At 30.8% G+C, this 15,820-nt stretch overlaps 1 protein-coding gene across 4 annotated transcripts; it reads right to left on the bottom strand.

Annotated features, from left to right (window-relative positions):
* Positions 1-458: 458 nt before the first annotated feature.
* Positions 459-14,668, bottom strand: LOC134714953 (BLOC-1-related complex subunit 8-like). 4 transcript variants are annotated; one of them, XM_063576688.1, is made up of 7 exons: positions 14,523-14,668; positions 10,210-10,296; positions 8,900-9,012; positions 7,427-7,491; positions 3,464-3,571; positions 2,751-2,831; positions 459-671 (listed from the first exon to the last, which is right to left on the bottom strand). In XM_063576688.1, the coding sequence occupies exons 1-7, from the start codon at positions 14,569-14,571 to the stop codon at positions 575-577; spliced, it is 600 nt and encodes a 199-aa protein (XP_063432758.1). In that variant the 5' UTR covers positions 14,572-14,668; the 3' UTR covers positions 459-574. The 4 variants fall into 4 exon arrangements, with proteins under 4 accessions (XP_063432758.1, XP_063432760.1, XP_063432759.1 ...); XM_063576690.1 differs by lacking the exon at positions 14,523-14,668 and adding an exon at positions 13,425-13,772; XM_063576689.1 differs by lacking the exon at positions 14,523-14,668 and adding an exon at positions 13,110-13,237.
* Positions 14,669-15,820: the final 1,152 nt, after the last annotated feature.

Genomic DNA, 15,820 nt, shown 5'->3' on the forward strand with positions numbered 1-15,820 from the left:
GTGTTTTTGTTGTGTATACAAGAATATGTCATTATATGAATTGTGTGTTTATCTAAATATGGATGTTGTTTTTTTTTTTTCATTGGGTATTTATCTCGAAATGTATGATATTTAGTTTATTGTGTAAATAATTATTAATTTCTGTTTGTATGCAAAATCTTCATAAACATGGAGGAAATAAAGATTCATTCATTCATTCATTCATTCACACATATTCCAGGAAAATTTATATCAAATGAATAACAATGATCATGTTGAATTAAAAGAATTTGAAGACTTTCAGAAAATAAAGGCAATATTCTGGTGACAAAAATTACCATGGGATATTTTTCAAGTACATCTCAAACAAAAATGGTGAAATTATTATTATATGCTTATATGCAAGGGGTATACAAAAAGTTCCTGTTCAATTAAATATTCTAAAGATCAACCCATAACTGTGTAAAAAATACTATGGATAACAATAATAGTTTATTTATTCATGAAATGTTGACATTTATATACAAAACAATTATCTACTTAACAACAATAAATAAATGGAATGTTATTGCACATCACCCTGTTAATACTTTTGTCATGATGCATCAGAATTTACACTAAATTGACCTGGTGATACTAATGCTTCTACTACTGGTTCAACTGGCTCATTAACTGGTGTTACTAGTGGCTCACTGAAATAAATAATTAGCAGAAGCTCAAAATGTATTCATTACTAGAAGCTTAGATGCATTGGCATTGAAACAAACAACTTCATGTTGAATTTCTTGAGTTTCTAAGTGGTTTTATCCATGTATACATTTATTGTATAAGGACTCGTGAATCCTGTCTTGTATGCTTGTATTTTGAAAAGACCACCATTTGAAATAAATCTCAATCACTTTATTCATTTTTTTTTCTCACTGATTTCAACTTCTGTTAAAACTTTGACTCTAACTGCCATATGCTGAATTCAGTCTGTGCCATTTGAAATAAATTAGCAAATAACAATATAGTAATAAATTAACAGCTTTGCAATGAATGCATAAGATGACTCCCTTTTCAATTTAAAAGCAGTGTTTTGTATAAAGTTTAGGCAGATGCATTGTCACTGGCATTACAAACATGAGGCGTGAACAAAAAAATTATACCTATTGAAAAATATCTTATAATCTGAATGAGTCTTATTAAAGTATAAAAGGAATTAATGGGGATATTGTTGACATTTAATGAGGCAACTCAACAAAAAAATCAAAAACATTCAGAGATTAACAAAGAGTTTACTTTTAGCACTTCAAATTATTTATTGTGTATATATCAAGAATAAAATTGTTAAAGATTTGAATAAAAAAAAGGTATGTTTGAATTTTAAAAGAACTTTGATTATTAAACCATTAATGCAGTATAACACCACTACTGTTTACTACATTCATGCACATGTGATACTAATTAAAGAAAACAGAGACTTAAATAAAATGACACCTCATTTCTAAATACAAAGAGTTTTATTTGTTGGTTCTGTTGTAGTTTTTGATAATAATTAAAATGTTCAATGAATAATAAATTTCTTCATAGATTTCTAAATTAACAGTAACATGTGCAAAATATTATTCAATATTCAAGAATTGTTTTGCTTAATTAATTATGTTTTCTAAGTTTAGAGAAAAAAAAAATACAATTGCAAGATAAAAACAAACAATAAATAAAATTGTCAGTTTCTTCACAAGATTTTCCTTAGATATATGAAGATGTGGTATGAGTGCCAATGAGACAACTCTCAATCCAAATAACAATTTATTTTTGCAGCGGGATTAAATGTTTTAATGGTACCAAACTTTCTCCCTTTTTTGAAACAATAGTATAACATCACAACATAGAAAAACACACTATAAAATATCAATTGGAAGGCTTAACTCAATCAAAAAATGTATGATGGACCAGACATTTGGACACCACTGACAAAACAAGTTGTGTTAGATATGGCTATATAGTCCCTGGATATGGGCAGAAAATAAACCTTGCAAAATTCCTTCTAACTGATTTCCTCAAAGGGAATTTTAGATCAAGTATTTAACCTAATTGCAGAGATCTTATAAAAATGCTGAAATTGGACATAAGGATCAGCAGACAGCTTAACTAAAGAAACTTAAACAATAAAATTGCCTATTATTCATTTTAAGTGTTTTTCTTTTTCTTTCCTTTCATTCACTGTTTAACTAAGTACTTTATAATACATGTATTATCATTAGTGAACTGTAATAGTTAATAAACAATGAAATAAAAGTAGTTCAAAACATACAACATCTATTTAAAAGGACACAGTTTACAACTACAAACAACATCATTGACTTACTCAAAAGCATTATCAGAATACTGACTGACACAACACTAGGTCCTGTAATATTAGTACATGCTTATCACTTCATGCACAGTATCAAATTAAAAACATAAAAAAATAAGAAAATTCAAAAAAATATATATAAATATGACAATACACTTTCTTTTTTTCACAAAAACTGGAATGAAATAAATGTCATCACATAAGCTTAATTCAGCACATAAGGTCATAATTATTAACAGTTGTTGAAAGGTAAATATATAAATATTTGCCAAAATATCATACTACCTCTTCATTCTAAAAGAAATTCAATTCAATTGTTTTTTTCATGAATTTATTTTATTTCTAACTAAATCAAAAACGCTTTCAACTGTGTTCCTGCATGCAACAAAGTGACTGTTGTTAAGCATCACATGTTTGTTGCCAAGCAACTTACTTGTCATGTGACTGACTATCAGACAGGAGCTGCTCATCAGTAAGGGACATGTACATACTAGATCTCACTTTCTCCTGTTCTCTGTTTCATAGAAATTTACTTTTATTTTACATTTTTGTGTGTCTATTTTAGGAACAAATTTATTTTATATTAATATATTTCATATGATGTTTCAGTGTTGATATGTTGAGCATTTAAAACATTTTTTCAATTTCCTTAATTATCCCCTTAGTCCAAGATACAATCCACTGTTGTAGTATGAAGTGTCATGAAGAACAGGGTGAATGCATTTGCACAACTTCAACAACTATAACTAGTCCTTCAACATCTGCCAGAAAGAGGCTTGAACTAAAACATGTCGTTTACCCTGTATAAAAATTATACTTTATCATACGGTAGGTGTTTCTCCTCAATCTTATTCAAACATGTCCTTTTAATTTATTAAATTTGTTATCTAAAAGAAGGTGTCTACTCTAGCCTTTGATTTTATAATCATCAATCAGCTCATTCTCCAAAAACATATCTGTCAGACCAAGAAACTTTACATAGAAACATAAAGCAAGAAAGTGAAAATATCATTCACATTCAGGACAGTTTCTATAGAACGCCAATTAAAAACTTAGAACACTATTATTTAATCACATTTTGGGTAGTTTCTAATAAACTTTCTATAGACCATTTCTAACTTAGGCAGTTTTTTAATCTCATAATACCTTCTGTCATGTTGGTAATCTATCTGCTGCTTCATAAACATGGCATTTTTCATAAGATCTTGTATATTTTGGAAATGCATACTACTTTTCTGTAAATTCTTCACTGCACTGTAAAATAGAAGGAAAAAAAAAGATTTTCTGTTTTAAAAAATTAAAACAACTTCTCTCTTCTTAGAACCATTTGTACAAAAGGTCATAAAAAATAACAAGCTTAAAATGTAATATGCAAGATGCAAAATTCTTCTCAATCTGACACATTAATGACACTTATTTGTTGCTGACAAAATATGAAATATTCTACTTTAATAGTAGTTTCAAAAAATACTTGTTGGAGAAAGGAACTGATGGAAATGAAAAAGTCATTGCAATATAGGGCCCCACTTCTACAGTGGGGAAATACTTAAAGGGAAAATTCACGATTTTTTACTTATGGTTTAAATATGTTCATTATGACATAATATATATATTCACAAAGTTTTATCGCTATATGTGCAGTAATAAAGGAGAAATTCAATATTTAATGAAAAAATATTAACTACTTCCTGTAGGTCGTGACGTTTTCTCCTGGTTTTTGCATGCCGGGATTTAAAATACAATCATTAAAAGTCTTGGTTTTTAATCATATTTTAACGTAATCGTAAGCGCGCCGATGACTTATGCTTTATCTAAATAACCATCCGATAATAAGAAGATAAAACGCACAGGCGTTCAATTGTACATATTCATGAGATAAATTTTCTATGTTAAACGTATATATTCGAATTATTTTTGTAGACAACACAAAAAGTTATAAATTTATTTTTAATTAATATATTTTCGGACTGATAAGGTGAACAAAGTAAAGTTCAATAATCTGTAAAGACAATATGTTGGTGTACTCTTATTGACCTTTTACTATCTCTGCTATGACTTGGTTGATACAATGTGTGTATTCACGGTTCTGTGGCAATACTCGTAGATGGCTTGTTGAAAGGTAAATAGTTATTTGCACTTCGGTATTTAACCACGCCTCTCGGGCACACCTTGCCAGGTGTGACTGTCTATTCGGATCAGTGAATTATAAGACAAGGAAGCATTCAATACACATATTTAAAATATATATTCAAGTTGGTGACAAATAAAAATTGATCGCCGTGGAATTATTTAATTATGTTTGGTGCTATTATTTATTTGAATTCAAATAAGTTAATTTACTAAGAAATACACAATTTTCGGTTAAAGACGGGAAACTTAAATAATATGTCCGATTGAAATGATTTACACCTTTTGTCCTTGATTGATGTCGAATAAAAAGGAGAACTTAGAAATTATAAATAGCTTTACCAAAGTATTTTTATTTGTCTTTATTAAGCAAATAAATGAATGAGAACACTTAGATTTAGACTTTTTAAAAGCCACGTATAAATTAATAACTGGAACTCACTGAAGATAACTCTACCGAAGCGGAATATAATATGAACGAATAAAGAATTTTTTTTTTTCTACTTGAGAAGTTTTAAAAAATTGACAGCAAATTTAAGGTCTTCTTGGAATGGAATCGAAAAATTACGAATAGCTATTCTTTATCAAGTGTGAAAAACGTCAACCAAATTAAATTATAATCGGGGACGTCCTTATTAAAATAGTCTTCGTCTCACAACGTATAATACTTAATAACTATTTGACCAAAGATGTTTAAAAACAAAAGACAACGAATTTAATGTCATCTTTCCCTATTTTTGAATGTAATTATAAAGTCTGTTCAATTGGCAGGAACACCCCTAAAGCGGACAAATATCTGACAAGCAGTTTATTCTTTAAATTTGCTGTCATTGAATATCAAGAAAGAAAATAAATCCCAAAAATTATTTGAAACTTTAATACTCAATAGCTTTCCTAGAAAATATTCACATCCCTCGGGGATTATTAGTGTACGTCCAGTTGCATATGTCGGAACAATTGTGGAGATGACGAATTTCTTTCTTTATTCGAGAACAATCTAATTGATATATAAATCTGTGATTTTACTATGTTCATAACTTCGATGAACCCAAGCAAGTTATATAGATCGACCTGTATTTAAATCAAATTGGTCCTCTTCTTCTTCTTCTTTTGGTATACAATAGTCTATCGAATTGGATGATTACATACTGTTGGTATACGTGGACTAGTCTATTTACAAAACTTTTACCCCAATTTGCACAAAATGTATGTTTCTTTCTTATGTTCAATGTATACATGTATATATTTTAAATTGCGCTGTAGTTCCGTAACTTTCTATCCGGGCGTATAAACGAATAGTCCACAAGTGCGCACATTTTTTTAATCAACATTTCTGGAATGATCCAACTATGTCCTTTACTATTGACAACGAGTAAATATTACATTTTCCCAGAGACATATAATACAATTATATGTCTCTGATTTTCCCAAATTAACCCTTTGAAAAAATACGTATATTTGTATATCTTCAATTTTTTTTTTTTTTTTTTTTTTGTATCATTTTTTTTTTTTTATAAATAATGTTCTTTACACCAGAAATTTTATTTATAAACAAGCGTATGAGTTAAGTAATGACTAGTATATTATATCACTTTCGGACACGCAAGACAGAGATGTATATTATACATGCACCTGATAGTTCAAAATGGAAAGTTATAAGTTATCAGCCGTGTACACTGATCAATACCTACAGAAGTGAAACGATGCATGAACTTGCAATCCGACAGGAAATCACTTGAATACCTGGACGTGTCACCTTACACCCCTCACAATACCTTTGTGAGTAATACCTTAAGCCATGCGGGTGATCAGTGGAGCGAAGATCCTAATTTATTTGAATAAAGTATATTACTTTAAAGAATTATGAACGAATTAGATTTTCGAAAACAATTTTCATGGAACACTTATTAATGATTTGAACTTTGACTTTTTAACTAATTCCAATATTAACAGTTTAAAAATAACAGACTATATGGTTATTAAAAAAATAAGAACATTTTCCGTATCAAGTTAGTTAGTCAGATAAAACAACCGTACGATTGACAAGATATCGACACGTAATTAAGACTACATCGGTTACTGTAGTTTTGTTTCTCTGTGGTTTATAGACATATCGTGATTTTTATTTGGACAAGATAACAAAATGGCGGAAGGCAGACAACTGATACTCAAAATTTAAAATCGATGGTGATCTCTTATCTAGCGGAATAAAACTTTAATATTAATAAATTTGAGCATTTTTATACAGAATGGACATAATATCAATTTTTGATTTTTTTGCGAAGTTTACCTTTAATCAATTGAATACCTTGTTTATACTTTCTAATACTGTGAAAGTACTTTAATTCGTGGGTATCAATTAACATGGTTTGCACAATATTTACATGTTCATGGGTTTTTAAATTCGTGGACTTTAGTTTTCTACAACAACAAAAAATCAAAAAAATAAAGCCTTTTCAAAACGAAGGTTACAAATAGTCTGGATTGTAAGAAATTGCAAAGAAATCATTGACCCGAGTAAATTGTAGTGACAGCACTAATTAACCCAAGATAAAGTGATCAACAGATTAAAGACCATCAAAGGTGTTAATTAGGCAATACACAGTAACATAAACAAATGCCATAAACAAATCTTGAATTGTCAAATAATCTTATCAAAATTAACCCCAGCATGAAATTATTATTTCCCATATGTACGAGAACTATGAGTAAATAAAATGAACACTTTATCATACTAGAATATCAATACCGGAAATCAGACTTTCATCGATCAAAAATATATTCTCTGGATCTTATCACTGAGTAGTCAAACCTACATGGGGATCTTTCCATGTCTTGATTTGGACAATGGTTGTTTTATTTCGTTGGACACTTAAATTCGTGGATAAAGTCATCCACAAAAAAACATGAAAATTGGTACCCCACAAATAAATGTACTTTCACAGTACTAAAAACAATGAATTTTCTAAAATATGTATATACTTTGTAGCATATTCTGTGTCGAAGCTTGCACCCTGTACCTTCTGTTGTATGTCTTGAACTTCATGCTGGAAAAAATAATATAAAACACTGTATTTTTTAAATATTCTTTATCAAAAACGTATAATGATTAAAATTTATTTTATATTCAAATGAAAATACAAAGTTCTTATAATTAGCTTTAGAAAAAGAGAGAATTACGACATCAAGGATTTATAATTTCTATTTTTAAATGAAAATTTTATTCTAACTGTATTACAGCAATGATAGTGCTTGGAATATTTAGATTTCAGTGTGCTCTGGTATTTGGTGAATATATGTATCATTAGCAATCATACCAAACCCTCTTATTTTTATATTTAATCTTCGCATATTTTAGTTAGTTTTTACAAGCTAACTTACCTTAGTTTCTACAAGCTGAGGGAGGACTTACCTTAGTTTCTACAAGCTGAGGGAGGACTTACCTTAGTTTCTACAAGTAGCTTACCTTAGTTTCTACCACCTGACTTACCTTAGTTTCTACAAGCTGACTAACCTTAGTTTCTACAAGCTGACTAAACTTAGTTGCTACAAGCTGAGGGAGGACTTACCTTAGTTTCTACCACCTGACTTACCTTAGTTTCTACAAGCTGACTAACCTTAGTTTCTACTAGCTGACTAAACTTAGTTTCTACAAGCTGAGGGAGGACTTACCTTAGTTTCTACCACCTGACTTACCTTAGTTTCTACAAGCTGACTTACCTTAGTTTCTACAAGCTGACTAAACTTAGTTGGTACAAGCTGAGGGAGGACTTACCTTAGTGTCTACCACCTGACTTACCTTAGTTTCTACAAGCTGACTAACCTTAGTTTCTACAAGCTGACTAAACTTAGTTGATACAAGCTGAGGGAGGACTTACCTTAGTTTCTACCACCTGACTTACCTTAGTTTCTACAAGCTGACTTACCTTAGTTTCTACAAGCTGACTAAACTTAGTTGCTACAAGCTGAGGGAGGACTTACCTTAGTTTCTACCACCTGACTTACCTTAGTTTCTACAAGCTGACTAACCTTAGTTTCTACAAGCTGACTAACCTTAGTTTCTACAAGCTGACTAAACTTAGTTGATACAAGCTGAGGGAGGACTTACCTTAGTTTCTACCACCTGACTTACCTTAGTTTCTACAAGCTGACTTACCTTAGTTTCTACAAGCTGACTTAACTTAGTTGCTACAAGCTGAGGGAGGACTTACCTTAGTTTCTACCACCTGACTTATCTTAGTTTCTACAAGCTGACTAACCTTAGTTTCTACAAGCTGACTAACCCTAGTTTCTACAAGCTAACTTACCTTAGTTTCTACAAGCTGAGATAGGACTTACCTTAGTTTCTACAAGCTAACTTACCTTAGTTTCAACCAACTGAGGAAGGACTTACCTTAGTTTCTACAATCTGAGGGAGGACTTACCTTAGTTTCTACAAGCTGAGGTAGAACTTACCTTAGTTTCTACAAGCTGAGGTAGAGACTTTCTCACATGTTCTTGGATTCTGAAGAAGGCTAAAGATGGCTCATTAGCTATAACATTCATATTTTCTGAGATTTTGTCTGTCACTAGAAAAAAGATAATACAATAAATTATTAACAGAATGTTTTTTAACAAGAATCGATAGAACTAAAAAGTGTAGTGACATTTATATATTTGATAGAGACATGTATCAAGGAAATTAATCTTAACTTTAACAATAATCTCACCTATGCATGTAGACCTACTAATTACTGAAGGTACCTTATTTGTTTCAATCCTATTTTTAGTTTAGGTAGCACTCCACAGTTAGAAAATAAAATTAAAAATGAGCCCCAAAATGTTTTATCACCTCCTATTCCTGGATTTCTAATACATTAACCTAACTGTTTGTGTTGTACATGTGCATATGTATGTAATCAGTATCTTCCATAGATTCAATTTTCCAAAGTTAAAAGGGTGAAAATTAATTTCTTTTATGTGTATCCATGGCAACATTCAGCATTTATTTACCATAAAATATTGCAAAAAGGGGGGTGAACATGTCATATATCCCCCAAAAATTTGGATCAAACTAGAATTTCAATGCCTTTGAGTGATACCTTTTTAGAAACTGTTTTCTTAAATCTTCCTAATGATCAAATAAAAAAAGGGTGTTTTCGCCTCATTTTTTCGTAAAATCCAATCACAAAGTTCGTGCGATAAAAAGTTGGAAAAAAACATTACAATAATTGCCGGACCAATGTATGGTATGGACATGCAAATACGGACTGTCATACAGAAAACAGCCTATATTACATACATTACATAACCTTGATCTTCATATAAACCCAATACAAAGGCTATTTTAATACTCAGCTATCCAAAAATGAATTGTATTGCAAACTAGCTCTCATATTTAAAAAATCCACAGGGGCCAAAATACGAAACTACACACCTAACTGTGGAGTGCTACCTTAGATGCTGAGTGACAAGGTCAACATCTTTTCCTAAAGTCGAAAAGAAACGCACCATGTGGCATTACTACAAATTCTGTATTTCATTGTAAATCTCCTAATGACTTTAGCCTGGACATTTATTGGTTTACATATTGCTTATCTCATTTTCAATTATGTGATGAAGTAATTATGGTGTTGTTTAATGTTACATTCCAAGAAATTGTAAGCATTACTTAATACACTTCATGGGCACTTGCATGATAAAGCATAATTATTTCCGTATCACTTTACCTTTACATAGCAATTTCTTTTATCATTACTTTTTAATTTGAAATAACTTAGTCTAACCTTTCCTAGCTTTGTATTCTAATTCAGCATCTTGAGCCTCTTTAAACAAGTTTGCTGTAGCCATTCTATTGTACAAACTGTCACCACCTATAAAAAATAACGTAGGAAGTCTATGATTCCAGGGTTTGCCTAAATACCCACAATGAACTACAAAATGTAGATAAACAATATGACAGTCTAACATCGACGAGAAAGAGTCTAAGGACACTTATAGTATTGCTGTACCTACTGTACATTAAACTTGATAAACAATAAACAATATAACAGTCTATTTCACTGAAAAAAGGACACTAACAGAATTGCAGTACTTTTGAATTAATAAAGCATTTTATCTGAAAATTATTCATGAGATAACAGGTAAAACCTCAACAAATAAACAAAAATTACATGCAAGTTTCAGAATTATAAGAAATCAAATAAAAATCATCTGTTTCATAATTTTTATCAGGAAAGACACTTGGTGGATGTTGGTCTCGATGGCAATTATACCGCATCTTTCTATTTTCATTTTGAGAAAACTAAGAGGAATTGAACATGCTACATCATAACATGTTTTAAAATTAATAAAATCATCATACATTTGTACTTAGTTGATTTCTTTTAGTTTTACTGCCATGGTATAGGTTTGAACTTAGTTCAAATAGAAGTAAATTTATAAACAACATGAACAAAGTGCAGATGATACATTTATGAGACAGCAACTTAACAACACACAAAAATTTGGGTGCCACTAAGTAACTACACAGTATAAAATGTAAGGACAACAACAGAATTCTTAAAAAAAATTACAACAACATGGACTTATAAAAGTCAAAATTAAAGCATGTATAAAACATGAATTAGTGCACATGATAATGAAATTAAAGAAAGAAAGGAGAATGCAGATACCCAAAGAAGTCTATGTCACAAGTTAGACATACATGTAATCAAGGCATGGAGCCAGTAAGCATAATAACTTGTATAAATCACCATGTCTTGATGTTTTGCAAAAAAAATTACCATCTAAGCAAGGGCTAACCAGGCAGTGAAGGTCATTTATAAAGACCACCAAATAGTATATCTATGCAATGTATGCATGTAAGTAATTTCTTTCCAAATGTTTTATCTAAAAAAAAATATTGATTGAAAAGTTTCTTAATTTTGAACTGCTTTTAAGTTTTAACAGTCATCTTTTTGAATGCCAGCAAAAAAGTAACAGTACTTGTAAGTAAGTTGGCTAAGACTCTAATTTTAAAAAATATAACCTATCTTAAAGTCAGTTGAAACATCTTTAACGAATATATATACAAATATAATCTAAAAAAAAAAAGGAGAGGATGACATGATATCAGATAATAAATACAGGTTTATGTTTTTTTCAATTCAAACATAAGGAATTTTTCTTTTTTGATATCAGATAAAAAGATAGACAGAATAAAGTGAGTTCTGTCCAAAACAATGAACTAAACAAAGTGACAGTTTTACAGATACAAAATGTAGATTATTGAAGATTTGAATATTTATACATGTACAACAATTATCTACATACCGTTAATTAACTGAAGATACCAATAAACTTAAAACATTATTATCAGAGTACAAAAAACCAACAACATTTAAAGTATCAATGAAAAAAATAAATCATCTTTTATTTTGTTATGAACAAGGCATTTGCATGAATTCAGACAATTGTGAAATCAATGTGGTTCATTTGTAGATTGAGGTTCATCAACCTTTTTTCAAATATGGCTGTATTTACATCACAAATTTAACTCAAGGGTACAAACAAACCTGTGCACCTGGAGAAATTTTAAGGCCTGGCATGACCTAGATAATTAAATTTTAAATCCATTTTATGTTTCATAAAATTATAAACTTTTCAGGGTTTTGTTATTCATTTTTTTTCAGCAGAAGGTGCAAAAGATACTTATTTGGAGAAAAGTTAGAAGAAGCTCCTCTCATGACATATAATAAATGTTGTGAGTAGTATTGATTTAAATAGACAATAGATGAACAATATAGACTCTGCAAGCAATAGGTGATTTAAAGTGTGTATCTGAGTGGACCTAATCAAATAGAACTTGTTTGATTACTGTTAGTTTATTTTGCAATCTTCTGCAGACTGGAAACAAATGCATATCAAAATTACAGTATGGTAAGTTCTTTTAAATTTTCGAAATCATAGATTATACATATAACTTTGCCATGCCTTAAAACATTTCTAGATGCATCAGTTACTCTGTTCTCATAGTAGATTTTGTGGTGTAAACATGGCCATATTTTTCATTTCCTTAATGAACCTTATCATTATTTTTTTTCTCTATAAAAGTTTACATTTTTAAAATATGTTAACTACCATTTAATGCTAATTTTTTTCTCTTCTTGTCACTATAAACTTAATTCTTCTTGACATTCAGCTGTCTGTACATTTTTGTGAAAATATAAATGAGACCCGATTAATGATATTTTTTATACATGTTATATGCAGAGATTTTGTATTAATCATGTTAATTGAAAGAGTGTTTATGAGAATTTTCTACTGATGTTCAATAACCAAGTGAACACCTACAGAAAGGGGTAAAGTATAGTGTTCAAGAAGACTTTTACATTGTAATTTGAAGAGCTTTAAATTTATGATCAAAGTTCATCATGTTCATAACATTAAGGGATGACATCAAAAGATCAATGTAGGTTAAAAAAAGTTAAAACCTTAATAGACAATGTTTGAGTTTGATGCATTTCCGTCGAAAACTCTGGTTTCAGTGAACATCAATCATGTGTTTAAAGGTGCATAGTCACTTCCACTCCAATGTTGAGTGAGAGGTTGGAAAACTATAATGCATTATTATTCTTGGCAAATTAAATTCTCATAATTATCAATCAGCACTGCTGTCATAAGGGGATTGTGATTAAGTACTTACAAAACAAACTGTATTCCTAGTTTATCCTGCACCATGACAATCACTTAGTTGCTTGATGGACATTAATACTACATTGTAATATAGTCCGAGATTACTCTGACATCTGACGGCTGTTTAGCCAGTCAAGCTGGGCCGTGGGACGTCAGAGCTCGTTCCATATCAAAAAGTGGGTATTTGCCCACCCAAAATAGATGAGCTGCTTCCTCGCTTTTGGAGCCGACTGAGGGCCTTGGAATTATATAAATCGGGCATCAATCTCTTCAGTTTTCATTTATCTCTTCATTTATGTAAGTTTCACCTACATTTTTTTTTTACCTGCCAAACCTTTATTTTTCTACATTTTAACATTTTTCACAGAGACCCATGACTTCTGCATTTTTGACTTTCACTTTCAAATGGACGTCAAGTTACACGAGATTTCGTGGCCTAGAGACTCAAATATGCAAATATATATATTTTGTTACCTCCTTTATAGGAGATCGATGTTTAACATTTAGAAGCAACCACGTTTTTCACCTCCTTTACAGTAGATCGGGTAACTAGCATTTAGGTCCCACCACGATAACAATCGGCAGCTCTCTGACATTTAGGTAACTTGCTGCGTAAATGAACTAGGTGTTACATTATGGTCATTTGCACTGTTTTCTCGTGGTCACATGATAATCTTTGAAAATGAAAGGCAAAAAGGAGAAATCATGGGTCTCTGTGAAAAATGTTAAAATGTAGAAAAATAACGATTTGGCAGGTAGGTGAAACTTACATAAATGAAGAGATAAATGAAAACTGAAGAGATTGATGCCCGATTTATATAACTCCAAGGCCCTCAGTCGGCTCCAGAAGCGGGGAAGCAGTGCATCTATTTTGGGTGGGCAAATACCCACTTTTTGATATGGAACGAGCTCTGATGTCCCACGGCCCCAGCTTGTTTAGCTAAACAGCCGTCAGACGTCAGAGTAATCTCGGACAAATACTAATAGTACAGGGATACAGGTAATCCCCTCTTTCTGGCAAATGACTTAATACAGGCATGCATAATTGACGAGTTTTTCCTAGTGATGGATGAACTCGAAAGTTGTCTTTTCACAGTTTTTTCAGTGACCCCTCCCCCCTCTTAACTTAATTTGTGAAAAATTGATTGACCAATATCGATACATGTACGTGAAAATCGAGGTTAAAATTGCAGCAATTTTACCTTCCCCCCCTTTTCCAACCTTTTTAATTTAAGTTTTTTTTTTTCCTACAGTGATCTTTTTATGTCGTCCCTAACAGCACTAAACAAATTTCTGATTTGCACCTTCTACTTAAAAAAATAAATTATAGATATAACATTTTGTAGTATCGACTATCGTCTACTATAGCCTCATACGTTCAGTGGAATTATATGTTTAATCTATAATACCAATCAGAAGATACCTTGCATCGCTCTTAAACGATACTGTGAGTAATTAAATGCATTGTCCATACAAAGACTTCACAAAGTCAACCTCCCTCTAGCCCTTGACCATAAAAAGTGAAATATTAATTTCGTTCAGGAATACCGGAAGTTTACATAAATGGGTAATAAATAAACAGGTGACGGTGAAAAGGGATGTGGCTACTGTTACGCACCAACAGGTCTAACCTTTTATTCTGTTTAATATTTTCTTGTCGACCCAATTTCAAATTAACGTTACAGTTTTATTTTACTTGAGGTATCAAAACAGATGTAAAGCCATATTAAAATTAAACTATCCATAGCATTAACTGACCTAATATGAAACAGGGAAATTCCGCGAATTTTTACTTTTTTTTACTTATCATCTAATTATGTTGATCTTAACTATGTTAATAACAAAAAAAAACACAGTTTGCAAAGTTTTAAATTTATATTTCTTAGGATAAACAGAAAGGACCAGAAAGAGTATGCCGTATTTAATACACTAAGATTTAATACACGATGAGAATAAAAACATCTCAACTAGTTTAACTTAGATTTCACTAAGAATTTCCTTAGTTAAGTACAATTCTTCAGTGGTATGCATAAACTTACTTAAGTCTTCACTTAACTAAGGAATACTTAAATCGGAACCTTTCTCTAATTACACGGTATGACATATATACTAGCTTATCATATTATGTACTCATCCATGTAGAAGTTTATTATGATTATTTAAATTTATTGATCAATGCATGCTATTATTCTAAAGAGCTGGGGTTAAATTGATACAGGTATGTTAAACAATTCAATAGAACATAACATAGTATAATGATGATGAACAATTGGCGCATATTTAAGACAACGGGTTTCAAGGTTGATGTTTTGACGTATGAGCATTGGAAGAAAAATATTTAGGTAATCCGACTTTCCTCTACTTAATCTTTAATCATCTTTTAATGGGTGTAATATTTTCTGGATACAACAATATGTTTTAAACTCTAACAAAACATGATCAAGTTTTCAGTGGCGTAGCACAAAATTAAGGGTAGCATTGTAAGCAAATCATTAGTTTACAAAACACTTTTTTTCAATAAAAATGTTTATACAAATAGATCAGTTTATTATGCGCTGATATCTTCCTTTCCAGACCCCTTGCTTACATTTGCTTATGGTTTGAAAAAAACATCTATCAATTTATCACTTCCTATTTACAACAAAACTAGAGGCTCTAAAGAGCCTGTGTCGCTCACCTTGGTATATGTGAATTAAATGTTAAACAAAGGAAGCAGACAGT

This window comes from Mytilus trossulus, chromosome 4 (genome assembly GCF_036588685.1).
Source record: "Mytilus trossulus isolate FHL-02 chromosome 4, PNRI_Mtr1.1.1.hap1, whole genome shotgun sequence".
Classification (NCBI taxonomy): Eukaryota; Metazoa; Mollusca; class Bivalvia; order Mytilida; family Mytilidae; genus Mytilus; species Mytilus trossulus.

Excerpts from the sequence above, each read along its gene's own strand:
- LOC134714953 (XM_063576688.1), bottom strand. The coding sequence starts at position 14,571 with ATGGACAATGCATTTAATTACTCACAGTATCGTTTAAGAGCGATGCAA. Across the intron at positions 7,492-8,899 it reads CTCAGCTTGTAGAAACTAAG|CATGAAGTTCAAGACATACA; the intron begins GTAAGTTCTACC and ends TATTTTTTCCAG. Across the intron at positions 2,832-3,463 it reads GATTACCAACATGACAGAAG|AGAACAGGAGAAAGTGAGAT; the intron begins GTATTATGAGAT and ends TCTATGAAACAG.